Below are 27,050 nucleotides of genomic sequence, written 5' to 3'. Positions count from 1 at the left end.
TTGTTATGGCATAAATTTGGTTTTGGAAGGATTTCACCTGTTAAGGCGTTCTGTTGTTGAAAACACAGAACTAAGAAACCATGGGGCATGTGGAATGCCGACAAATCAGTGCTTAGGATCATGTTAAATGAATCCATTCAAAAGATCATTGTTGAGCTGCGCCGCAAATGCTCATGCAGGAACAAGTTGCTTAGTATTCCATTATCACCTCTCAGATTATGACGAGAGCTGCAAGCCTAAGTGCAATTGATCTTAATCCATCCTCCCTCAATATGGATCCAGAACTAAAGGATTGTGTAGCATTTTGTTTCTGGATGCCATTTATTCATCCCATCACATATCAACAACAATACTGTAGTTTTAGCATTTATGAATACACATCAACTGGAAAAGGTAAAAGGCCTATAAACCTTTGCTCACAAAAAAGCCGGTTAAATTCACGCAGGAGTGTGCATTAGTCTTAACCCCCTTCGACTGGGGCCTTGTTGATTACATGTACACGCCACATTCGTGGATAACAGTCAAGGAAGACTAGAACAAGATTGGTGTGTGTTTTGTATGCATCTTATGTGTATATACGCAATGCCATGATTATCTGAGTCTGAATTCTTCATCACAAAACTGGGAATTTTGTATGATTAATGCCAAGCTAAGGTTTTGAATCTTCCTCACCATTTGAGCTGCAAATGTAGCCTCATGGAAATAACTAATAAGGAAAGGCCAGCTTCTTATGCTTGTCCGAACATCTATTCCCCTAAGTTGGAGAATGTCAATTGGTGGTGAAGTAACATCTTGTCATCATTTTCTTCAAAATCTGGACTGCTTCTCCCTTCATAATCTATTTCAGTGACGCCCCTATCATTGACATAGGCATCTTCTGATTCTAGTAGCTGAGCTCGAGGATATTCTGTTCCTGCACATATATTGTCTGACTCCATCTGTTGCATCTCTGATTCTATTAAAGCCTCCATCTGAGCCCGTTCCCTGTCTCTGGGATAAGTGGAATATAGGAATGAATAGATGAGGCAACAGAGAGCCATTGGAATTCCTATAGCTGTGTACAGTGCCTTGGCCAATGATGCAGCATTCCCTCTATCTGTTGCTATCTCTTCCGATTCACTGGATCCCTCAGGAACCGGTTTGTAACCATAAACATGCTGGGCCAATATCCCAACAACAGGTGGAGCAAAAGATGACAATATGGACTCGAAAGATCGATCCAAAGCATAGATACTTGTTCGAGATTTTTCAGGGACTATCTCTGCAAAAATTGGACTGCATGCAATTACCAAAATAATATTAAATGCACGAATAAAGATAAACTTTATGTGATCTTATCAACTAATAGAAATATGGTTCATAGTTTGGTTGCTTCACAAAGCGTCTATCTTATGAGTTCCAGCTGCATGATAAAAGATTGAAGGGGTATTAGGAGACCTAATGAGATGAAGCCATCCCAGACTATTCTAGTTTACACAGCATGTGAAATTGAGTTTCTTAACATGAAAAATGGTCATCCTTGGATTTCAACAGATTAGATTGTGTGTTGAAATGCTTGGACACTGAAATTGAAATCTTTCAATTCCATGATGAATCCAAAATACTCCAAAAATTAGCATATGAAAGAAAACTGAAAAAGGAGGGCTTGTGAAATCTTACTTGTTTGTAGCTGGAGCATTCCAGGATATGCACAACCCCATGATGAACAAGACCAAACCATGCATGGCTGCAGTGGATGGATTGTCAGGTAAAACCAGCAGAAGTAGTGCTGCTAGTGGGATGGCTGACACTGAGCTTATCTGTGCCAAAATTATCCTCCCAGAATCTGGGCGGATCCTGGAAAGGATATCCCCCATCCTACCCCCAAACAGTCCCCCAAGGGAAGCAGCAATAACAAATAAGCTTATGAGGAATGCGGTTTTCTTATGAGAGAAGCCTATAAGCTCTAACCACATGGGTGCAAATGACAAAGCTGACCAGGGGAATGAACCGGTGACACCCTGAGCCACAATGATCTGGAAGGATGTAATCTTGATGACAGATTTGGCTTCCTGAACCAGGTCCTTCACTTCAGACCATATGGATTTACTTGGAACTTGGTTACTGGCTTTAGCAGCACCATCTGGGTAGTGTGGTCATTGGCAAAGAGGCGGACTAAAATACCTACAATAACACTGACCAGTCCAACAAGATGGAAGGAAATTCTCCAACCTGCGATTCCCATGAATGTTGTCTGGGCCAGCAACAATGCACAGAGTCCACCAAGAATTGAGCCAAGGTTCCCTGTCAGCTGTAGCCATCCAAAAGCCATACCACGGTTGTGATCATCAGTGGAGTCAGCTATAAGGGACTGAATTGCAGGTCCAACTATTGCAAGGCCAATACCATTCAAAGCTCTTGATACTGCCACCTGATTGACCAAAGTTGGATGACTTAAACTTGAAAATTTGTCAACAGGCAGGGCCGAGGGTAACAGAATTTTGTTTCCTTGTTCTTAAACTTCAAAAGAATTGCTGAGTGACAGAAAAAAGAACATCTCGAAAAATAAAAAAAATCAATCAATTCAAAAGAATTTCAGTTCATTTATATTCTCTTGAATTTCTTGATTTGGATTTTCAGTGAATTGGACAGCTGAAGCTCCATCTCGAAAGAGAAATTAAAATTGAGTTCAATACCTAACCCAAATGTGAATTCTATTCATCTCATGCATGATTTGGTCGTTGATTGATTTCTTGTTGAAATTGACAAGGGAGCTTTCAGACACTATACAAAAGTTAATGGTTTTGTTGTGGGTGCATGGCACTTGGAATGAGTGCATCCCCTGATTAAAACTTACTTCAAGTTAGGTCATCACTGACATTATTTTGGTGATGAACCCATGCCATACTGTAAACATTTTCTTTCACAACGTTTGCTTCTAGCACACAATTTTCAGAATCCCCACCTTAATAGGTGACCGCTCTCATTACAATTCCGTTTCACATATGCTCATATGCCCACTGATTCAAGGCATTCTCCAATTTGAATTTTTTTCCCTTGTTTTTTTGAAAAAGGAAACAGCCTACTGCATGATTCCAAATTTTATTTCTTTTAATTTGTGTATTCATTCAAACCACAAAAAGGGAGCAGCATCAGAAAATAATATATAAGAAAGAAAAAGGAAATAGTTGGTTTGAATTGGGAAGCTGGGAACCTACCTGGAAGAAGGTGGAGGAGAAGGCGACGAGGAAGGTGGCGGCAGCCCAGAGGAAGGCGCCGAGAGCAATGACGTGGGTGCGGTTGTGACGGGCGGCCAGGTAAACGGCGAGTGGATAGGAAGAGGCCTGCACCATGGACCTGAAAAGGGTGAGGGAGCCCAGGCCAGTTGGGTCGGTATGGAGGGCTGCACCCACTTCCTTGTACACCCCTGAAAGCAGAGACTCGTCTGCTCTCTCCATTATGCCTGCTAGGTTCACCAACACCAACGTCAGCGTCTCTGCCTTCATCTCTGTCTCTGCCTTTCTCTATCTCCCTCTTCCCTGCTTTCTTGTTCTTCAGTTCACCCTCTCTCAGAGAAGCTTATTCGTTTGACTCTGTTGGCCAATCGAAGGGGTTAGCCCCTCAATTAGGCTGGACACACGTGGCACCTGTCCCTTTCAGCCCATGAGTGTTGGGCCCTTGGGCTACCACTACGGCCTACAACAAATGGTACTATGGGCCCCAATCGATTTTGGACTGGAATGGGCTGGGCTGGGCCCTGGTGGGTAGTATATATTGGACTACAACTTCCATTCCATCAAGTCCCAATGTGAGGGTATGGCCCAACCCACTACCCCTACCTTTTCCCTTCCCATTTTGGGAAAAATACACTAGCTCTAGGCTTGGAACTTAGAAAGAAGCACTTTATGTGCTCATTCTCCAAACAAAACTTACCCCTGCTCTTGAATTGACATTTCAAAATGATACCATCTCCAATTGCTTTCTCTCTACTAATTAGTGACTATAATATATATTTTATTGGATGTAATAAATAAATATTTTTAATAATTTATTTATTTATTTTATGAAAACCATATTCTATACATAAAGCTAATGGGAGGAATTTATTATCCTTTAAAAAGCAAAGTTAGATTTTTTTTTTTAAAGTAAATTTTTAGATTAGACCAAGTGTAATGCAGGGAAAGCCTTCACAATTAACATGAAAAAGAAATAAAGAAAAAAAAAAAAGACAATAAAATGAAATCATGCGGGCGTGGTGGTTACGAAAATATAATAATAAATGACAAAAATTAGAAAAGGTTAATTGGGGGGTACTTGAGAAGGAGGAAGTGTAGGGGATAGTGGAAGGAAGCAGATGGGGCGGGGCCCAATGATCATAGCGTCCGTACGGGACGGAGGTGGGGGGCCGCACCGCCCCAGCCAGAGAGGGAAATGTCAACTACCCTCCCCCTCCCCACGTTTAATATGCCCATCCCACCGTCCACGTGTCACTACTTCCTTATATCACGCCTTCTTGCCTACTTTGAGATCCCTTGTGTCACGTGGCTTTTCTACTCCCTGCATGTGCTTTCTCCTTGTCCTGACGTCTCTTTTGTGCCTCCTCTGCGTCATAAGTTAACATTTTTCCATTTTTCTTTTAAGTTTTGTTTTAACATTTTAGCCAAATTCGGAATCGGATCAAGGGACAATATTAATATATTTTTTAAAAGGTTCATAATTAAGGAGGAGATGTGTGATTGATGAGATCTGATTTACAATTCAATAAAAAAAATACGCCTTCCAATAAAATTTAAAATAAAAATCTTTAATAGACATTTAAAAAAATTCTCGACCCTTTACCGTTTGAACCAAGATGGGAGAGCTATCATTGGTCAATTAATACATAGAATAATATCCCGGATCCAATTATTTGAATGTGAGATTTCATGGAAGCCCAAAAGCAGAAGTTGGAATGTGAAAATTAATGAATGGTGTAAAAGAAAACGATCTCGAATATGATGATTAGTTAATACACACATCTTTAATCATATGGCTTGATCATTGATGGATGATATGAAAATGTGAGTGGGGTAGTAGTGCTAGTAGCAAGTCCATCTCAGCTTTGCCTGACCCAAAGCTCAGGCCCTTCAAATAAATAGGTGAAGGCCACATTTATTTCAAGCCCTTTGATGTGATGGTGCAGGTTCTTGATTCTGGATGGCTATGAATAGCTAGCACATTGATCCTCCGATAAAAACATTAGATAGAATTGTGAAAGTAGTGGGCGACATGTGGGGTTCCTGAAAATCATATATGACCCGCTGAGGCAGACAAAGATAATGTTACACCATTTCTTTAAGAATCCAATTGTTTTGTAGGATTATTTGTTCAAAATATCTAGACATACTATTTTAATTACTTAAAAGATTAAAAAATAAAAATAAAAGAAGAAAAAAGGAGAGACATTTTCATTTTGCTTCTTCTTTTAAAGTTTGAGATATTTATTCATCACACACAACCTGTGGACTCCACGAATAAAAGGAGGGAGAAAAGAGGATTTCGCCATTCCAAGAAGAAATAATGTAGGCACGTTAGGAGCTTTGAATCTCATGTATTGTAGTCGTAACGCAAGTATGTTATGTTGGTTGTCACTGGTGAGTGCCGAGTGGTGGCACCTGAAAATGAAATCATTGAGGGGATTGAAAATTTGTGTGGGCATATCGTGTGTTACATGGCATTCCAGGACATAGGGCATTTAATCATAATAATAATCAACTGGACAAATGCAACGGCTCATCTCAAAGCTATTAAAGATCTGGCACACCTAATTTAAATTTAATGCGAAATAGGATGAATCTACAGTATCATGTACAAAAAGTAAAACTAATTTAATAGAGCATTAATTCGAAAGGCGTCAATCTCTTGTCAGCCTTCGGAATATTTTTACTAATATACTTAATCTGTACTCAAAAGGTATGTTCTCTCATATGCCATGCAGGTTGATTCCGAAGGCCATATGCACACCATCCAATGTAGGTGCTGCATAGATGGGATGCATGGAAAGAGTACGGGGTATTCGCCTAAGGACGATTTGAATTCAAAGCTAATGAATTTTGAGAATATCGTAGCCTTAAATTTAATAGAATTTGGCTAAACCTGAATTGGAAGTCCTGGTTTACTTTTCAGCTCTCGTATTCGTACATGCCCATATGGGGTTAAAATTTTGTGTAGAGCCCAAGATCTGGTCAAGGGGGAGGATCTCATCACAAGGCTTGGCTGAATTGTTTAGAAAATTGCAGGGTTGAAATTGAGGGTAATTACTTGTCAAAAAGGTTACAAAGAGCTGAAAATTTCAACCCTTCTAGAGCCTAGGGGAGGAAGGCCATATATGATATATGGGGAGGAAGGGGAAAGTGGAAAGTGGAAAGAAGTAGCTAGGGGGTTCATCTTGACCTACTCAAAAAATGAAAACTTGCAATATTGTGTGGCATTGAGTGTTCATTCCAAGGAAGGACTTTTCTCAAGTGGGCTACCGAACTGCACGATGATAGGGACATAACTAAAGAGCCAACTTCATTTAAATCAGTGTAACTTGTTTATTTATGTTCCTGTGGCCTCCCCCTCCCCTTGCATAAAATAAAGCAACCCATTGATTGGGTTTTGGCCACACACCTTGATGTTGAAGTTGCAGACTCTCATCTACGGCTGTGGTATGTGTCGGCAACCGTGAGATCATCACGGGTTCAATCCCGCCCATCAGATTAATCCCTGCCTACACACCAAAGACTTGTCAAACAAAGGAATCAAAAGCTTTTCTCCGGAGCCACCAGATGGAGCCCAGGCCCCAAGTTCCAACATTGCTCCCTTTTAAGTCTAGCCACGAGGTATTGGTCCGACTCTTCCAAGACCCGCTCCCATCACCTTTGTACCCCACCTTCATCATTGCTTACGTATACTAACTTGCATACTTAAAACTTAATAATGGAAATGAATGAATGATTAGGGAAAGGAGGCAATCAACATCTTGAGTAGAAAATGAGCATAGAATATAAAAATTATACCCCGATAATTACTTTATGAAGGTTAACAGCTAGTGTCACAAACACAAATTTCTGTGTCACAAGCGCACAAGGAAGTTGAATTATTGGATTACTTTAGGAGGGGTTGGGTTACTACTTCCTAATATAGAATGGGTCACATGGGGCTTGGGGTTGGGACAAGGTTTTGACGTGCTGCATATACTGGAACTTCGATCTGTCTGTGGAACAGTTGATTAAATAATATATGTTTCTTTGAGGGAGGGAAGGGGTGTTAAAAGGTTTGTAGCTTTTGGGGTTGGCTCGAAATTGTAGGGACACATGCTCAGAGATTTAGGCTGGGCCTTTTAATTTTCAGTTGGGAACTTTGAGGGGAGGTCTCTCTCACATGAGCCTGGGGACTGAGCTGAGCTGAGGACAAAGATGAGGGAGTGAGAGGTAGATACATGGAGAGAAACAATCATCATTACTAAAAACCATATTATTCTCTGGCATGGGCCACCATATTCCAAAAGAGAGAGTCACATGTCACAACATCCCCTCAAAAGGTCCCCCAATCTCCCAAAATTCCATGGCTAATAATCTCTCCTACATTTGTTTTTTAATTTTATCATCATTGTATATGTGAGAGGGAGAGAGAGGGGGGGGAGAGAGGGAGAGGTTATCTACTTTATCCTTCTTTTTACATCAATCTCCCAAAATCTCATGGTTAATCATTTCTTCTGGCTGTAAAATGATTCAAAAATATTTTGAACAAAAGGTCACTCTCCCTTGGCTATTCATAGCTAAAAGAAATGATTAACCATTAGATTTTGGGAGATTGGTATCAAAAGAGGTATCAAATAAATAACCCATTTCTCTCTCCTCCCTATTCATGTTCCTCTTTTTTTGCTTTCTAATTTTCATCTCTATATTTCACTGCCAGGGCCATAAAAGACGAGTGACAATTCGGGCATGCAAAGCATTAAAAGACCACTGACTTTTAGGATATCAGCTACAATATTACTTTCTCGAATAATACATCTACATTGAACTCCTTAATTGCTACAAGTACTCTATCAACTCAGGCTGAGCCCTCCAAAAAGGCAAAAACTGCAATTAAATTATTCAACCCCACAACTTGACGGTGGTTGGCCATTGCTTTGAAGTACATGATCTTGATTTCCTTATCCATATCTTTTGATTAGAAAACATCCTGTGGCTTATACGTTATTGCCCAGATGATTTGAAATGAAGTTGGTGAATTGTATACGTATCGTATTGTATTTTTATCTTCTGTAAATTAGAGGGAGCTATTGTCAATGGCCTTCCAGGATGCATACGCGGAACTGTCTAATAAGAAGAGATTTTATGATTCATATGGATTGGAAGCCAGCAAGCTGGGGATATACCTAGAATGGGCTTGTTAAAAATTATAATTTTCAACTAGAAAAAATAACAAAGGGAAGAAAACAATTAAGAAAAATGGAGGCGTTTTTAACTTGTAGTTTATGGTCGTACGGTGGCTAAGGAATGTGTCCCAAATCTTGCCACCAATCACTGAGTTGCGTCATCAGTTTCAATAGAAAATAAACATTGAACAGTCAGATTTAGCACGAGAATACAATAAATAAATAAAATTAAATTAAAACTAAGAAACCTGCAGACAGCACTTTATCTTAGAGAAAAATACAAAGAAATAATTCAACAGCACACGCTTTAGAGGCGAAGAAGAACAAATCAGCTTTTTCATTATGTAGGCCTAAAGACTAAAGTATAAAATCCGGACTCAACAAATGTGAATATATTTACTATCAAAATCTCTTAAAATCCATGGAGAAGCCGATTTTACATCTGGTCTGACTCAGCCGCAACAAGTTGCAAACTTGCAGCAAGAAGAGGAAACCGAGCGGCTATTCATAAAAAGGCACAAAAAACGCGTGGAGAAGCTCCCACACAGCCACAACGGTTGAAGTGAATTTTCATTTTCCTCAAAGACAAAAGGGTTGGGGTGAGGCCAGAAATCAACCTGAGTCGCATTCAGAGTTCAAATACCTTCAATTGTTTTTTTCCTGAAAGAGTTGTTGAAGGTTTTTTATGATTTGTTGCTTTTGATATCTCTTTTTTATTTTCTCAAGATATCCAATATGAAATATAACAAACATAAATATTAATTATATTACACTACAATTAAATAATGGGTAAAATGATACATATAAATATAATCTAAGGGTCGAGGCTTATTAAAAAAGAGAATCTGATCCTCTTCTTACTCATGGCATGGCATGATTTTCAAGTAACCAAAAGTCATGACATTATGTGGAATAAGAATAAAGGAATGAGGAACACCGGGTCTTATTAACTCTTATAGTAACGTAGCACCTACAAGCTTATTTTCATCCAGTAGATAATGTACGAGGAAGAAATTTTTTTAGCTTAATGGGGTTTCGTTTAGGTGTTAGGTCTTCTCTGTGAAACAGTGGGGAAGATGTTTTATAACCTTGAGACAGTTAAAGAAATGAACAACTGCTGAAAAAGAAGGGAAAAAAAAAAAACAGAAGAAGAAAAAGAAATGAATAACTATACATATAAATATATAGAGGAAACTTTAATTTCTGTAATCATTCTATGGATATTTAATCAGAGAGAAGACACCATATTTACATATAATTAAGATAATATATGATGCCATAACTTAGCTAAAGACGAGGGATGATGAATGTTGAAGGACAGACCCAACATCATCATCCTCTCTGCTGTAAAACAGTTCTTCCTCATTGTAGTTTCTCTGTACTGTTTATTGCTGCACAAATCCTAATCCGAAGGACAAATCCATGAATCCACTGTACCTTCACCCCTAGAGGAAACGTTATCCGATCCCTTCTCAGGGTGGAAAGCTGATGAAGAAGCTGAGCAGTTCAACTTAAAGCTACTAACCTGGGGCGAATCACCATAATTTCCATTGAACGGCCTCAACTGTTCTCGACTCCCCTCGTTGGATCCCGCTCCATCCCTCCAGCATGTTCCATTATCGTCTGTCCTGAGCCGCCTCGACCCACCAGAAGTTGCATGACTTGGGAGCCCGCTAATGTTTGCATTAACGTGTCCATGGGGCACGCCCAATTCCTCAAAGGAAGGTAAGGGTAAGGTTAAACTTGCCGGAGACTTGGTGCCAAAAACCGGTACATCGGCTAAAGGGTACTTGAGCGGATGGGAAGGTGGAGACTGCAGGAGAGACTGGAAAGAGAGGATTGGGTTTTGCATGCCTAGTACATTTTGAGGTTGTTTGGAAAACCCAGGATCAGAAGGTAGTTGGTAGGTATTAGAACCTGAATTGATAGCGTTGGTGGCAGCAGCCATGGAAGTGGTAATGATGTTGTTAGTAGAGGTAGTGGCAATATTAGTAGTAGAAACAATAGAGTCACCGATAGTAGAGTTGAAGAAAGAAGGAGATGGGGAGGAAGATGAAGATACAAATGGGTTTGGCTGAACCTTGTGGGGGGAAGGGCGTAAAGGATAGAGAGGCCCCAGTGGTTCCAGATGTCCCGGCTTGATGGATGAGCCAGCTCCAAAGAGATCGAGCCTGCGAGAGTAGGGTGAGGCGGAGAATGGAGGAGCGGGGATCCCAGTGAATTCTTGCACCATTGCTCGGAAATTGGACGTGTCGGTGGTGAGTACAGTTGTGGGTGCCCGTCTTGAAGCCCTGGTTCGCTTCTTGGAGCTTCGGACTACGTTGGTTTGATCAGAGGGCAGTGAAGCAGACGAAGCACGTCCACCATTTTCATGGACTGACATCATCCTCGTGGAAGATGAACTTGGGAATTGGCCCTGACCGGGTCCTTGAACCCCTAACATAGATTGGCCTGATGATGATGTTGAGGAAGAAGACAAGCCTGTGAGGTTCCCAAAGTCAGTGCAATTCGGCTCAGATCTTAGGCCTCTGGACCAAACCGTGTCGAGATTTAACAAGGAATTTGCATTTGGGTTTGCTGATGATTGGGAGAAAGCATCCACATAATTTGATCGAGGATCAAACAAAGTAGGTGGGTGGTTTTGGTGGTGAGAAAAAGGTGGTGGCTGTGGGTTTGATGAGACTGAACCAAAGTGGCCAGAAGGATTCAAGAAAGCCGGGATCGACTCGGGCCTTGACTCATACTCTTCATCCCCCCACTCGAAGATTGCATACTACTACTGTTTCCAGAATCCATAGCTTTAACTTGGAAAGGAGGACGGCGATAATAATAAACAAAATGGAAAAAAGGAGAGGATGAAACCTGCAAAGAGATGGTGATGGTTGCAAAGTTGCAGAGGGAAAAAGATAATCTGAAAGCTTCAATTATGAGGATACCCAAAAAGAATCCATGAAGTAAATGGAGAGAGATCTTCTAGAACAGCTTTCATAAAGTCCCCATATCTTTAAAGCCCTGATCTGCAATCAAAACTCCTCCTCCTCAAGAGTTTCTCCTATAAAAAATAAAGAAAAAAAGGTAAGAGGAAGATCAGTATGCCGGAGGATCTTTATTGTGATGGGCAGAGGGGAAAGGTGGAGATCCAAGAGATATTGGAGTTTTCTTCTCCTCTCCCATGTGCTTTGAATTAGGGTTCCGGGGAAGAAAAAAAAGGAGAGAAATGAGAGAGGAAAGGCTATTTAAGCTTTCTGCTCTAAAAGAGAGGCGGGGTTCAGCATATGTTCCCACTTAGGAGATCCTCCAGAGATTGGAGGGTGGGGTCTCCATTGGTGGAGAGAAAGAGCTGCCCATGGCTGGCAACGGGTCAAACTCAAAGTGTATATTAGACAGAGAGAGAGAGAGAAATGGTTGGAGAAGTTTGATACAGAATGTGAAAGGAAGAAAGGGATTTGAGGTTAAGGTTTAAAAAGGTTAAAAAATATTTATATATATATTGAAAAACCACACATACACACACCAAATATATATATATATATATATATTGATATACACACAAAAGGAAAAAGAATAAAAGAATAAGCAGCTAAATTGGGTAAAGTCAGTGGCCACAGGCCATGAACTGAATAAAATCACCGGCCAATGCCACCGCTGTCGCAGCCACGCACCACCTCCACCACTGTTTAAAATTCCCCCTCTCACATTTACACTGACACCCAATAATTATACTGCACTACTGGACAAAAAATATGCCCCTATTATAATATATTTTCCGCATTTTTTAAAATGAGTTTGCTCTATAAATCTCTATAAATTACTGCAAAATGGATCTACGGCTGCGTCAATAAATCACCAAAGAACCTTGATCAGCCTTTGACCAAGTCAGAACTCATGAGGCCTGGTAAAACTTCAGAAATAAAATCCAGGTTATAATTGAGCAACATCAGAGAATCTTTTACCGTAGTCGTCCTCTGTGATTAAGATTGAAAACATGATGTTTCTTCATGATCTTTCTACGTATTATTGCCCACACGAATATTGATAGCTGGATTCATCTACTATATTTTTATATGCGGTCTTCTTTGAATAATATTTCGTGATCTTCACTTGATCCTTAATTATTGGTTTATCTTCTTCTTCTTTTGCTATTCATTCCCCTTTCAAACCAGAGCTTGATTTTATTCAAGAAAAAGAGATCTAAATCTTAGATGGTTAGGTCAGCTCAACCACATTCATGTGTCGCTACAACCATTGAAGCCCAAAAGAAAAACATTAATACTGCATACATCAGTTGATTAAAAAATTTCATAAATATAATATTGTGAGGTTCCGCATCTTTGTCATCTTATGTGTTATAATATGTGAGGTTCCACAAAAACAAATCTCAAACTCCCAAAATCCAAATTCTCTGCTGTTGTCCCTTGGTGAAATCTTAACTAAAATAATACCGGTTTCCATTATTCAAATCAATTCAATGCCTTTCTTTCACATTTATGCTTCTTCAACTGTTGCAATTATCACGCCCTATTATAATATAGAGCTGCCACCATTGCTATGTCACTCTTTTTGGTAATTGGAAATATTCACATGCTGGTTAGGTCAACTTATTCTACAACATTATTAACTTGAGCAATGGATCTTGAAAAAATCCAACTTATACAGCGCTTGCCCTTCTTCTACCACTTCTTTTTCTTTCATTATCGTTGTCTTTTTGTGCTTTTTGTTGGTGCCCTTACCCGTGTTTAGATTATAGGCCATTATGTTACGCTATATCACCATACGAAATTAGTTTATTTTAATGCTTCTTTTGTCTTTCCTTGTATTACTATAGTTGAACTAAGAGCCCCTCACATGGATCTGGTCAAGATGTGCGGCATTTGGTCTTGAAGGGGTGGTGTTAACCATTTGTGATTTTTACATTGGAATTAGGGCAAAAGAGATTGATGCCTTTTACATATGTAGTACAAGTAGAACCTTTGTGGGAATGCTCAAGTCAAATTGTGCGAGGCACTTTGTAAGGGTACCTACTCTTGAACAAGTTTTTAGGGCATCTTTTACACGTTAAAACTGATTAATTTTTTGAAATATTTTCAATTTTTTTTTCAAGTGGTCAGCAGCTAATTGATTATTAATGAAGTGAGAGAATGAAAGTGAAGTCTCATGGACAATGAAGAGGGTGATACGGGTAATAGGACAATGGTTTTCAAATATAGCATGATTTCCAGATTCAGGAAAGTAGAGATGTGGCTTGGCCGAACTTGGTCGTAATATTAAAATCGCAAATGGGACGAAAGCATTTCGGTTGGGCTTCTGACGTTTCTGAATGAGGAACTATTTGAGCTGGCCCAGCCCAATTTCCCTCTGTTACAAGGATGCTGATCGGTCTGAGTTCGCCCATAAAAAAAGTCTATTCGGACCTGAGCCCATCCAATCATAATTGCAGTTGGTAAGCCACAATTCTAGCGTGCGTAGGGGGTGGGGGATTGGCATGAGGTATTGTCTCTGATAGTGATAGGAGAGAATTGTAGTATATTTTGAAGCATACTACAATTCTAGTTTTGATATTAATGTGAGTTTTGACATTTGAGTGAGGGATGTGCAGAGATCAGTCAGTAGGCCATTTCTAGTTTTCCTAGCCGGGCCTATAGGCTATAATATCAGTGACCTGTTGAAAGCTCCACTTTGAATCCAGTCCGCAACCATATAGATTCTCCTGTATTAATTACCATTTCAAAAGCAAAAGCAAACAAACAAAAAAAAAAAAGTATGAATAAAAAAACACCAGAGATAAGACCACACGCGGGTGCATCGTGAGGATCTGAGATAATCTGGCTTGGACATTAGCATCATCAGTGCATCAGTTTGGGATTCATAATTCTTTATGGGCAGGAGTCTCTTTTCATGTTTTTTCCAAGCTGCTTGCCTTTCAAAGTTCTAGCAACAAGAAAATTTATGACTCAACATTCTCCGACCTCCCATCCCTTGAGCCAGAGGAAAAAGTAGTCGATATGGTCCCATGTTAGAAGTTAGAACTACATCCAGTGTGGGCATTTCAAGAGTTTCAAGAGGTTGGAAATTGGAATCAAGTAAAAATTTGCCTCTTTCGGTGGTTTGTTTGGTTATACATCCCACGATGTACTAGACTATGGAGTCGAATGTGTTTTATGCCTCATTGTTAATAATTTGACAGCTTTACCAGATCAAAATCAGCTAGTTGAACTGTTGAAGTGCTCAGATTTTATTGGGGAAACAACTGAATAAATATGTTAGATTTTTAATAACACTATAGCTGCAGCATACCTCACCAAGCTTTTGTGCTAAGAGTTACAGTTGATTATTAGGACAAGAAAAAATGGTTTTTTATTTTTGATTTCTGAGTCATCCTACCATGGTGTTAGGATGTCCCACTTTTCAAACTTTATTGTCCTTCAAACTTTAATTCACAATCAGGAAATCACTTTGTTGTACTTGGAGGTGATTAGCCGCACTTAGGAAGAAGGTGGCTATAGTCTAAAATATAAAAATACTCTCAGCTTGTACCCTTCATCTTATCTTCCCACTATTTACTGTGGTTTAATGAAGTTCCATGAACATCCTTGTGAATTAAAAGAGTCATTTTGAAGTATCTTTTGGAAAGAAAGACCTCACTACTGTTGGATTTAAAGGTTGAGAAGAAAACAAACATTTTAAAACTGGAATTAAAATAAAATAAAACACTTTTCGAATTTTTATCAGGATGTGATAATGCACCATTGTAACGAAGGTTTTTGGTAATAACGCTCTACTCTTGAGGTTCAATAACTACGGCTATTGGTGAAGGCACACTCCTACACATTAACGATAAAATCTGTCTTTTTTCAATTTTTTTCCAAACACAAGATGGAGCAACGGGCTAAGGATGAAGGTCTAGATAAAAGTATTGTGATCACAAAACAACACTACTTTTGTCTAAGAACATTAATAGAGAAAAATGAGAATATGAATTAAGTTAAAAGAAATCAGCCCTAACTTTGAATTAGATTTTGGATAGTCTTGCATGAGTTTTTCAATGATTGCTACATATAGTCTCAAAGCTTAAGAAATCATGAATCTAATGGTATATGAATTGAAATTGAAACAAAGAAAATATGGCCATTTGAAGTAGAGTTATGGGACATGACAAAAGTTGAGTTTAAAATTTACATGTCTAATTTGAAATTATTAATGTCAATTTGAAATCACACTTATGAGTTTGAAATGATTTCAAATTCACTCCAAATTTTGAATATAAAGATTGTTTTGTGTTCTCCAAGCTTCCACTAATTTGAATTTACATCAAAAGGCTCCTCCTATTCAATTTAAAATTGAATGAGAACATTTAGAATTCATAGTTTTTTGTGCTTTTTGGACATTTTGATGTAATTTTTGGAACAACCAACCAATTAGAAGGTGTCATATGTTTATTTTAGGGTTATATTATACATATTTACCTTGTTTTAGGGTTTAGACATATAGTTCATAGAGAGAGGAAGATGGAGATACACACGTATGTTTTTGAAAGCTTTGTACTTCTCTCTTAGTTTTTCAATAAAATTTCAATTTTTTATTTAATTTTATATTATATCTTATTGGCAACCAAACATGGTTATAAGGAGAAATCTCTTATGCTCTTTGACTAATTTTATGAAATATGGAAATGTTAACATGAACATGAAGAATTCAAAGGAAGACTTTGATTGGTTTTCTTTATATTTTTATATTTAAATCAGTAAAAATAAATCTTATATATTAGTTCACTTTAGATAAGATATAAAAGATTCTTATTGAGATATTAGTAATTCTTATAAAAACCTTGATTTCTAATTAACTTAACTTGATCATTCTACAAGTCTAATAGCCAACTTACAAGATGGATATTAGTTTTTTTTTTTTATAAACTGAAAACTAAATTGACCAATATATTTAATTGTCTTAACAGATTCATTTTCTAAAGTTAAAATCCTAACTCCATATGTGAATTGATTTTAAGACTCAAATTTATCTCAAGTAGACTTTGATCCTCAACCTATATTACATAATTTTTTTTTTCTCTCTCTCTATCTCAATGGATTCAATATTAGATTGTGAAACTCCTAAGAACATTTTCTTTTATTTTGTTTATTTTATTAAATACTCTTCAAAACTTTTTATTTTATTTTGTTTATTTTATTTAACATTTTATAAAATCTTTTTATCCTTATTTATTGTATATTAGGGTTGTTTTTAGTTTAAGGAAATAATTAATCTTTGTAATCTATGATAACTGAACTCATTAACGTAGATTTCAAAGGATGACAACTTAGAATACTACAAAATTGTCATAACTTCATTTTTAATTTTTTTAAATCAAAGTTATCGTATATCCTAGATTTTAATATTTTAATTACAATGAACATTTGTAGTTAAGAAAGTGACATCATTTCAAGGGATCAACAATGTTTAGTTGTTTTCAATAAAAATAAATAAACGATTTGCTTTTAGGTTTGATTCACATTCATATACATTATATATATATATATATATTTATTGAAGTTGGTCACTAAAACTAAGAATTTGAAGGTAACAATGGAGTATTAGAGTAATGTGACGTAATGGTCACACCAACATCATCTACGCCTACACCAATTTATAAGTTGATGAGGAACTACCTCACCCCAAGCCTACATCAATAGGAGATCACCTAAATTTCAAGTTTGTCACAGGTATAAATCAATGAAAGACTATCTCAACCCTCCACTTATCTCCTATTCATCTTTAAATGTTTGTCTTTATGATAACTTCATAACTCATTCTGATTTTGATGTTAAATTTAGTGGGTAAATTTTCTCATAGCTCTGAATATAATTCTCCTCATAAACCTCCCATTTTATTTACGAAAGATAATCATAATTATTCAACTATTTCCCACAACATGGATTTAAACTTTGATAAGTTATCTCTAGTTTTTACAACGCTTTAATAGGAATGAAACCAAATTTGGCTATGATGGTAATCTTAAAGGTATATTTTGCATTAATGTCATCATAAAAAAATATAAGAAATTAGTTAAGGTATATTTTGCATTATGTCAGCATAAAAAAATAATAAAAACCTAATTTTTAAGATAATATTAAAGATCATGCATGTATATAAAGAAGTTACTTGGTATATTGATTAAGGAATATTTTTATATAAAAAAATATAAAATACTTCATACTTTTAAATATAATATACATGAATTAATCTTTGATGATGAAAAATATTGTAATGAAAAAATATTTCTTCGGCATGGAATGGAATGGAATGTTACAACTTGTGTCATAATTTTGTCAATTTTATGATGATGTCATGTGCCATAAATATGTGTATCAAGTAATAATTTCTACTCGTTAATATTTTGATCAATGATATTCTTACGTCTACTGACCCTATGAAAAAATATATTGTCATAATCACACATGATGACAAAGTTTTGCTTTACTTTGATAAACGCTTATGAAACATGTATATTTGTTGCAGGGGAAGTTACAGGGGCTATGTGGCACCAAGATAATGTTGGATCTTTAATGTCTTTAGGGAGAAGTGTTTTGGTGTGATAAGCTGCCTGCATGTAAGAGCCATCGGCGGCAAAACATTGGATGGGTGTAACAAAATTAGTGGTTTTAATTCTCAGTTTCTTATGCTTTGTTGTGAGTCTCCGTAGGGATGGATTTAAAATTGGGTTAATTTCAAATAATTTTTGACATTTTTCGACAATTTGGTATTTGAACCTGCAATTTAGGACCCGGCTTATCAGATTGGGTTAATTGATGTCACCTCTTTCAGAAATTATGCCACTCCATCAATGGATTTTATTACACAACAAGGACAAGCCCAATTCAACCCAGTTAGAAATGGTGTATACTGGATCACATGACCAGTCCGATCACCTCTCCTGGCCTTGTGGGTTTTGAATTGGTGTACTAAATATGGGCTGGCCAATGGCAGCACCCAAAATAAAAAGTAGTCTGAGAATCTGTGAACATTATCAACCAGGTTGTTCTTGCAATTAATCAACTTCTCTTATGTGGGGTATGGTATTTTGTATATATAGAGTACTTCGTTATTGAAAAGAGTAATATACTAATTTTGTTTCTTCTATATAACATATATAATAATCACCACCATCATCAATTTCTGTGATATCCTTTTAAGATCAATTTTTTTATGATTATCCTACGAGTAAGAGGCTATGTTGAGACTTCAGAGAGAATGACTTAGAATGTCTTGCTGAGGTTTTATATCCCAACGTGAAGCAAACCCAAAGAGACCCTGAATGCTTACGCCTGAAGCCTTGGTAGCTTAATTTAGAACCCTTTTATTTGAATCATGTAAGAGGTGCTCCCCTTTACGTAAAATGCAGGTGCGACACTTTCCGCACCATACACGTATCGCTCTTGCTTCAATGAGCCTTGAGTTCCAAGCCTAGCCTACCACACAAACCCATGTTCCACACCTGCCGCACCCTCTACGTATCAGGTATAACCACTTTCTCCTCTTTCAAGCCTTACTTCCCAAGCCTTTTCCAGGTTCCACCACCCTTTATGAAATGCCGACGTAGAGAAGAAGGTGCTTGAACAAGAATCTCTAGAGCTTAACAAAGAAGAAAAATAGCCCCAACTTGATCACCCATATCTTTATGTTTTAATTTTTGTTCATCTTGCTGACTAGCCATGCATGTCTTGTGATCAATTTAGTTGCATTACAATATTATGTAGATGACTGAATATTTTTCCAAAGGCCGTGCTCAATTGCATCCCCAACAAAGTGTTGGTCCGACCCACCTACTCTTTTGTTTATGCTATATATTTGTATTTTGAGATGTATGCCAAGAATGTTGGTTGCGTGTTCATTGGTGCACCCTCGGGTGCTGGGTGGCAACCCCACCATTATCAATCAATATGGAGGATTGCGAACGGATTCCAAATTCGATCATATGCCATGCCCCACCTTTGATATAGTCAATGCTATAAACGTGCTTTTTGTTCAAATTTGGTGATCGGTGAAGGATACCATGATGGTTCCCCGTAACAATCATCGCATACAGATGGCCTGCCCACTTTATTATATGCTTTAATTGCTAATTTACTTCAACGGGACAACGGACAAGTATTCTTTTTCATCAGTCGGGATAAAAAAGGATGATGGACCATGGAATGGGACTCCATGAATTTTAGTGAAGTTTGCATCAGAGTTCAGAAAATCTAACATCTGCTTGAATTGAATTTGGATAGACCTAAGTCTCGTACGTGTCACGTCCATTTTACTGGACCAGGAGTATATGAACTGGAAAGCAACGGGGACATTCAGATTAACGCAACATATTGCCGCTTTTTCTACTGTTTAATTTGGCAGCTCTTGCCTTAAAATTTAAAAGATGCTTTAGTTGTGAACTTTGACTCCTTTGTGGGCTTTTAGCGAGATCAGAAAACGTGATTCTCCATGTCCCGCCGGGATACGCTTGATTTTCTCTGTCTCTATCATTTCTTTATTCTTAAAAGAAAATACAGAGAATTTTCCATTTGTCGGCAAATGAGAAAAAAAATTTGAAAAACTCAAAAACCTGGAATCCGAGAGAAACACGTGGCTAGTTGGTGCACTTTTAGAATTTAGGGAAGGCACAAATGGACCAGAAAAAAAGAAAAAAAAAAAGTGAAAAAATTATATATATAAAAAAATGAAAAAAGGCAACCACCTCCTAGATTTTTTCCATAAATTACTTTTGCTAGCACTTTTATAAATTATCCCCAACCCACATACATTCCAGTCGCAAATAAAAAAAATTGGCGTCCGGAGAGCCGTTAGAGAGCTGGAAGCGGCCACCGACTAACAGGATCTGTACAAGATGTGGGCAGAGCCGCAGACAGAGTCTCTAATCTCGCAGCCCCTTTGTACGGTGGTCCATGCGCACCTTAACAGAACGTATCAACTTCGTAAATCTATAAGCTTCACAAGTACCAGTTTTACAAAACGACACCCAATAAATGCTACCAACTCATACAATAAAGTTTTGGCATGGTAGGTTAGATGAGGCAAAGTGGTCCCAAAAGCTATTCATTTTATTTTCAATTGCTAATCAATGTCATAAACACCAATCATAATCAACAAAACGAGTGAAAGAATTTGGCTCAGGCATGATTTGTCATTCGTTCAAGTTACTAAGATTGAATGGTTTCATTCTCAGAGGGTAATACTATTTGACCGACAGTCAACCAGGCGGCCAAATGAGTCCCTTCCTTTTTTTAATGTCAAAAGAAAATCCAGTTGTATGTAATAATATCTGGATCTCGATCTCCCTAACCATACATCCCATCAACGACAAAAGACAAAGCTATCTGCAGATGAAATAATGTTTCTCTTTTGAGGCCTGGTCATTTCTTAACGTTTTCCATTGTTGATTTGGGTGATAAAAAAGATCAGTTCAAAAGTTGCAAGTCGCTAACTTACATTTAACTTTCAACAAGCAAATTGCTCAAACCCATCAACTCTGTTTTCCCCTGCCACTGTTACTATGCACCAGCGGGTTCCTTCAAATGTGAAAGCATGATTCCAAATTTCAAAATGTCAGTAAAAGGACTCCAACCCAGTATGGACTATAGTTTCATTTTCACTTAAATTAAGCCTGAATTTTGACTTTACGTGGACCTAGCCTTCTATTGATGAATCAGTCTAGACCCCTGGTTGAAATTTGAAACTAAACTCATATGAAAGGAGAAACTAAAAAGTCTAAAATATGAGTGCTCGTGCCTTTGACCCTTGGCAAAATAATAAATTAATTACCAGAAGTGCGCAAATGTAAAAAGTCGTCTTGTCGTTCTGATGAACTCCAACATTTTTCTACACTAGAAAAGAAAAATAGCTATGGCAAAGTTTGAAGATGATGAAGTAGAGAGAAATAGGGAAGGGATTTAGTAAATAATGTTTGTTTGCAGCATAAACAGAAAACCGCGTGGTTGGTAAATGAGGCAGCTCTGCTTTCTTACTATTTGAAGTCTGAAGAGGCCATTTGCCATGTAATGGGTGGTTATCTTGATGCTATGAATTGTAATTTTTGCTAATCTTAGCACTGTGACAAGAGAATTTGGAGATATATGCTGCTGGGGGGGCTTCATTATTTGCTCCAAGTGACCAACAGATCAAAGAACATACAAGTAGCTAGCTTTTCTTCCGGCGGTTTTACCTTTTAGGATCCCTAAAGTTGCAAGGAAAAATAGGACAACCCTATAGGTTAAAAGGTCTAATGCGTGGATCCTTGGTGTGTAGACCAAAACAAGGGTTGGGGGATGGAAAAGGAAAGGAAAATGGTGAAACCTATTTGGTAGAGTGAATTCTTTTTCCAAACTAATTTAATCATTTTGCATTCCTTTATTCTTGTCGTATTGAGAATTCAAAAGGAGTATAGTTATTTTATACATTTCCATTTAATTCTTATTTTACTTTCTTCTTTTGTTCTTAACTCTCATGCTCTCTAAAAAGCTCTAACCTTGAGTGGTTTCTTGGCAGCTACTCCAGGAGGCTATAAGATTATATATAAGACCTGTGCGGAATATACCTGTTACATACAATCCTTCACATTCAAGCCATCTCTTGATTGTTTTCTTTCATTCTTTGGGGATCTTCCTCTGAAATTTTCATATTTTGTTTGTTTGATGTGTACTCTTTCTGAGTAATTACTTCCATTCGTTTCCAAATTTGTTGGCCTACGAATAATCAACTCTCATTTCCAGCCTTTAAGAGGCCTCGCTTGGAAGAAAGAGATTGTCAAGGAAGAAATGACCAAGTGCTCTGTAGATAGTGAACTGGGCTGTAGTTTGATGGAAGGGATTTTCCAGCGCCGGAGCTTTTGGCCAAAGAAAACATCTGTTCGTCCACTACCCACAAACAGCAACAGCACATTGAAGGTAACAAGCCCCAGTGATTCCAAGGGGCGACATGGTGGTTCCCGTAAAACTGCCTCGCTCAACTCCATTTCACCTAAACCTCCGCCAAAACTAGATGAGAAGCTAGTCACAACTCCCAACTTAGTACGCTCCAGGCCTTCAACTTCCAGTCATAAAAGTCAAGGTGCTAGGCCCTCAGATGCTGCAAGGAACTCATCGTCCTCCTCTGCTACTTCAAGCCTAAAGCAGCAATCACAATCCCAGGAGTTAACGGACATGAAAAGGCTAAGGAGGGAGCCCAATGGCCTCTACACTGAGCCAAATAGGGCGAGTACTGATCACCACCAATCCTATGAAAGCAAAGCTCTCGTCCCCACTTCTTCAGGCAATGTAATGCCTTTAGGCCACTTGGGTAATTTGAAGCCACTGAGAACTGGGAATTCAATGATCACAGACCTACCGGACTCCACCAATAAAACTCGGTATTACCACCAGAGGAAGCTCAGCGATAGCAGAATTGGAAATAACGGTGTTATGGGCAACATTACACGGAAGCCCAGCAATGAGAATCCAAAGTCGGGAGGCCGATTTCTAGGTCTGTTGAATAAGTTAGATCCAGAGGCATTGAAGTCAATGGGAAATGAGGAGTACAAGCAGGGTAGATTCAAGGAGGCCTTGGCACTATATAACCAAGCAATTGCCCTCAATGCAAATAAGGCGTCGTACCATAGCAATAAGAGCGCGGCTTTAATAGGTTTAGGCCATCTTATGGAAGCAGTAATTGAGTGCAGAGAAGCCATTCAAATTGAGCCTTCTTATCACAGAGCTCATCACCGTCTGGCGACACTATATCTAAGGTACTCACTAGATTAAAAAATCATTACATTCCTTTTGCTTGTCCAAAGACGATAAAAATGAAGAAACGAAAACTCAGAATCTTAAAACAAGTAGGAGTTCATGTTACTATTGTAACAATCCAATTTCTTTAAGTTGATGTTTAGAAATACAGTTTCCTTATAATTATGTACAAATTATGATATACAGACTGGGAGAAGCCGAGAAAGCATTGAATCACTACAAATACTCAAGCCCCACAGACTCTGAATACATCGCCAAAGCTCAAGCTCTGCAAACACACCTCAGTAGGTGCATAGAAGCCCGAAATTTGAGAGACTGGAACACTTTACTTAAGGAGGCAAGGTGTGCAATATCTTCCGGAGCCGATTCAGCTCCCCAGGTCAACCACCACAGCCCAATTCCCCTTTTTATTTTGCCTCCGTGATTACTTATCCTATTATACTTACCTGATTAATTTTTGGTTACTCAAAAAACAGATCTATGCTTTCCAAGCCGAGGCCTTATTGAAGCTCCATAGGCACCAAGAGGCCTATGCTACCTTCCGGAAGGGACCCAAGTTCCAGATTGATTCATGTACTCAGTTCTTTGGACCGGCTGCTAGTGCATATATGTTAATAATTCAGGCACAGCTTTACATGACCATGGGCAGGTTAGTGGAAGTATTTAATATAATTAAGGTCTTAATGTAATCTTATTGTACCATATCTCTCATATGGAATTTTCACAAGCAGGGATATTATTAAGTTTCCAATGTATTCTTCATGTGCCAATATGTTGCTATGGAACATTATGGTTTGATAGGTTAGAGGATGCCGTGGCCTTGGCTCAGAAAGCAGCTCGACTTGATTCAAGTAACAATGAGGTGACCACAGTGTTGAGAAGAGTTCTAGCTGTGGAATCGGCCCGATTGAGGGGCAATCAGCTCTTCAATGCATCAAAATTTTTGGAGGCTTGCGTTAAGTACAATGAAGGATTAGACCATGACCCCTACAACACCATTTTGTTATGCAACCGAGCAGCTTGTCGATCTAAACTTGGCCAGTTTGAGAAAGCGGTTGAAGACTGCACCATGGCACTCATCGTGCAGCCTTCTTACAGCAAGGCAAGGTTGCGTAGGGCCAATTGCAATGCCAAGGTAACGAGTTGTTACCTGAGCGTTTGTTTTACTTCTTGTTGGATTTGTCTTTTTCTTGACTTAATATCTATTTTCTTCCTTGGTATGATCATGTGTGGTAGTTGGAAAGATGGGAGGCCTCTATTCAAGATTATGAGATGTTGATAAGAGAAACTCCGGGTGACGAGGAGGTGGGCCGGGCATTGTTTGAGGCCAAGATCCAGCTCAAAAAGCAACGTGGTGAGGACATTAAGGACATGAAGTTTGGTTCGAACCTGGTCTTCATCTCCAACAATGAGCGTTTCAGACATTTTGTAACCTCCCCAGGTAACTTAAATACACTTGATATTTATTCACCCTGCATGCAATTTGTGCATCTTTACAACCAAATGAATTAATACTTTTTTTTTTATAAGAGACAAGTAATGTGAACAATTCATGTCTAGATTTGATACTTCACATTTTATTTTTTATTTTTTTTATTTTTTTTATTTTATGATATGTTAAATGTCCAAGTTTTGATATAAAAAAAAAAGTACCATTGCTTCAGCACCAGATCCATTATCAATTTGGCGCATCCATGATTGGTGACTTATTTTTCTTCTGTCACTTACATGACAGAGAACAACTAAAAGTTAGTGGTCACTTACATGACAGAGGACAACTAAAAGTTAGTGGGGCAGATTTTTAGTGAAAGGAGCTGTTTCTTTTTTACCCAGGATGGGCAATATTTTCCTAATTCTTTTGGGTAAAGCAGAGATTCTGAATTGACAAGAAACCAAACTTTTGTGTAAACAACAGGGATGTCGGTGGTCCTCTTCTGCAACAAAACTAGTCACAAGCAAGTATTGCAGCTCCTTGAGCAAGTCTGCAAGAGATACCCATCCGTCTACTTCCTCAAGGTTAGTTTGCCAGCAAGCCTTTTTTTTTTTTTTCTTCCTTGTTTTCTTTCTTAGGGTTCCAAATCCGGGGACTGAAGCTGGATACAGGAATGCAACTTATAGGGAGAAGTTCAACCTTTCCCAATAATAGTGATCTTCTGTTTTTGTACCTAATAGGGCAAAGGCACTGTGACAAGCTATTGGCTGGTGGGTCGCAGACCCCATTGCTGTTTGATCCAATAGATGTAGGGCAGACACTGAGACCCAGAAATTTGACTATTGAGTTTGTTTGGTCTATCTGACCCTTTCAAGCTCATGTTAATTCATAGCCTTGGTAGAGCCTCAGGCTCCATCCACCAACGTTAGCGAATCAAATGAAATATCTCTTAGTGTAATATGTTTTACAGTTGTGAAAGCATAGTTTATTCATGAATTCAGGTGGAGGTTGAAGACCACCCTTACTTGGCAAAGTCAGAGAGTGTGAGCTCCGTTCCGGCTTTTAAGATATACAAGAATGGATCAAGGGTCAAAGAAATTCCAGGCAACAATCGTGAATTATTAGAAAGCTCGGTCAAATTGTACAGCAGTTGAAGATAAAAAAAATGAAAGGAAACACACAGAATTTTTTGGGTATGCATGGAGACAATCGAAGAAGAAGAAGAAGAGCTCAAGATCTTATAAAAAAAGGACAGATTCAAGCAACACAAAAAACAAAGTGGGGGCTAATCATACCAGTGCAGAGACTTTGCTGCCATCGTACATAAAGCAGGAAGAGTGGAGAAAGAGTGAGTGCAGGATTAAATTAATGAAGGGAAAAATTAGAGGGGGCATTGTTTTGGATTGGGCATAATGATTGTGTGTACAGTTGTTTGTTCTTCCTACCCCATTGCTTTCCTGTGGGCTTAGGAAACAAGCCAAATTGGTAGTGGATTGTTTATTTATAGCTAGTGGTTTGATTGCAGAGAACCCACTAATTATAGTCAATGGTGTGTCACAGACAGGTTATGATTGGTGTGGATTATTTGAAAATAACCTCTTTACTTATTCTAGTAATGATGGTGGTCCCCTTTTTATTTTGTTCTCTCTTTATTTTAATTTTTTTTCTTTTTCTCTTTCTTGTTGTTTTCCACATGAGGTTTGATTAAATCCCGAATCATCGACTTTATGCTGTAGCTAAAGACCTCGGCAGCCAACAAAATTCTGGTCCGTGTCTGCAATTTGCTCGGCGAATATCTAAAATTTTTTCTCATAACGTTTATTTGCTTGAGATAATGTATGTCAAGAACCTAGCAGCCACTCATATTTCATTGCAGCTAGGTGTCTCTCAACTGGGAGGTCAAAGAATTTGGGTCTGATTCCTACGAGGAGGCCAAGGCATGGAAATAAGAATAAGATATCTGGTTCACTTGTCTAGGGCTGAAGTGCAATGCTGCCTCAAGGGCATTTTATCACTACGATGCTTCCCCCACTAAAACTATCATAAGATTGACAAATAATTAAAGCTGCATTTTTAATGACTTGGGCATCAATAGACATTTAGCAAATGCCACACAAATCAATGGCACCAATAATTCTGGGTGAAGCTACCAAAATTTACCTCACCCATAAATGGCGACCTTAGAAAAGATATAACTAAAGGACTAACCAATTGATGGATTTAAATCGTCAAAAGAAAAGACCAATTACCCTTGACATCTTGTGAAAAGTCAATGAAATGCAAAAAGTCTGCTCCAACAGTAGACCCATCAATTACCCTTGACATCTTGTGAAGAGAAGTCAATGAAATGCAAAAAAGTCTGCCTCGACAGTAGACCCATCGACTACATAAGACCCTAGCCTTGTAACTAATAGAGGCATTTAATAGCTCTTATAATCACTCAAAATTTGTACAAAATTACGAG

The 27,050-nt window shown here is 38.2% G+C and overlaps 2 protein-coding genes and 1 pseudogene across 2 annotated transcripts; 1 reads left to right on the top strand and 2 right to left on the bottom strand.

Annotated features, from left to right (window-relative positions):
* Positions 1-297: 297 nt before the first annotated feature.
* Positions 298-3,558, bottom strand: LOC117906789 (protein spinster homolog 3-like). The gene is given in 4 exon segments (XM_034819990.1): positions 298-1,275; positions 1,660-2,137; positions 2,140-2,410; positions 3,198-3,558. Coding segments are annotated over 4 exon segments (1,566 nt in total). The 5' UTR covers positions 3,486-3,558; the 3' UTR covers positions 298-746.
* A 5,978-nt stretch (positions 3,559-9,536) lies between these two features.
* On the bottom strand, positions 9,537-11,779 carry LOC117907923 (annotated as a pseudogene).
* Positions 11,780-21,905: 10,126 nt separating this feature from the next.
* On the top strand, positions 21,906-26,202 carry LOC117905531 (TPR repeat-containing thioredoxin TTL1-like). Its single transcript, XM_034818434.1, has 7 exons — positions 21,906-23,153; positions 23,341-23,533; positions 23,631-23,803; positions 23,956-24,289; positions 24,391-24,595; positions 25,070-25,170; positions 25,588-26,202. The coding sequence occupies exons 1-7, from the start codon at positions 22,189-22,191 to the stop codon at positions 25,738-25,740; spliced, it is 2,124 nt and encodes a 707-aa protein (XP_034674325.1). The 5' UTR covers positions 21,906-22,188; the 3' UTR covers positions 25,741-26,202.
* Positions 26,203-27,050: the final 848 nt, after the last annotated feature.

Source organism: Vitis riparia, chromosome 18, assembly GCF_004353265.1.
Source record: "Vitis riparia cultivar Riparia Gloire de Montpellier isolate 1030 chromosome 18, EGFV_Vit.rip_1.0, whole genome shotgun sequence".
Classification (NCBI taxonomy): domain Eukaryota; kingdom Viridiplantae; phylum Streptophyta; class Magnoliopsida; order Vitales; family Vitaceae; genus Vitis; species Vitis riparia.
Note: the sequence above shows the minus strand (reverse complement) of the source record. Positions and strands in the feature narration are given on the sequence as shown.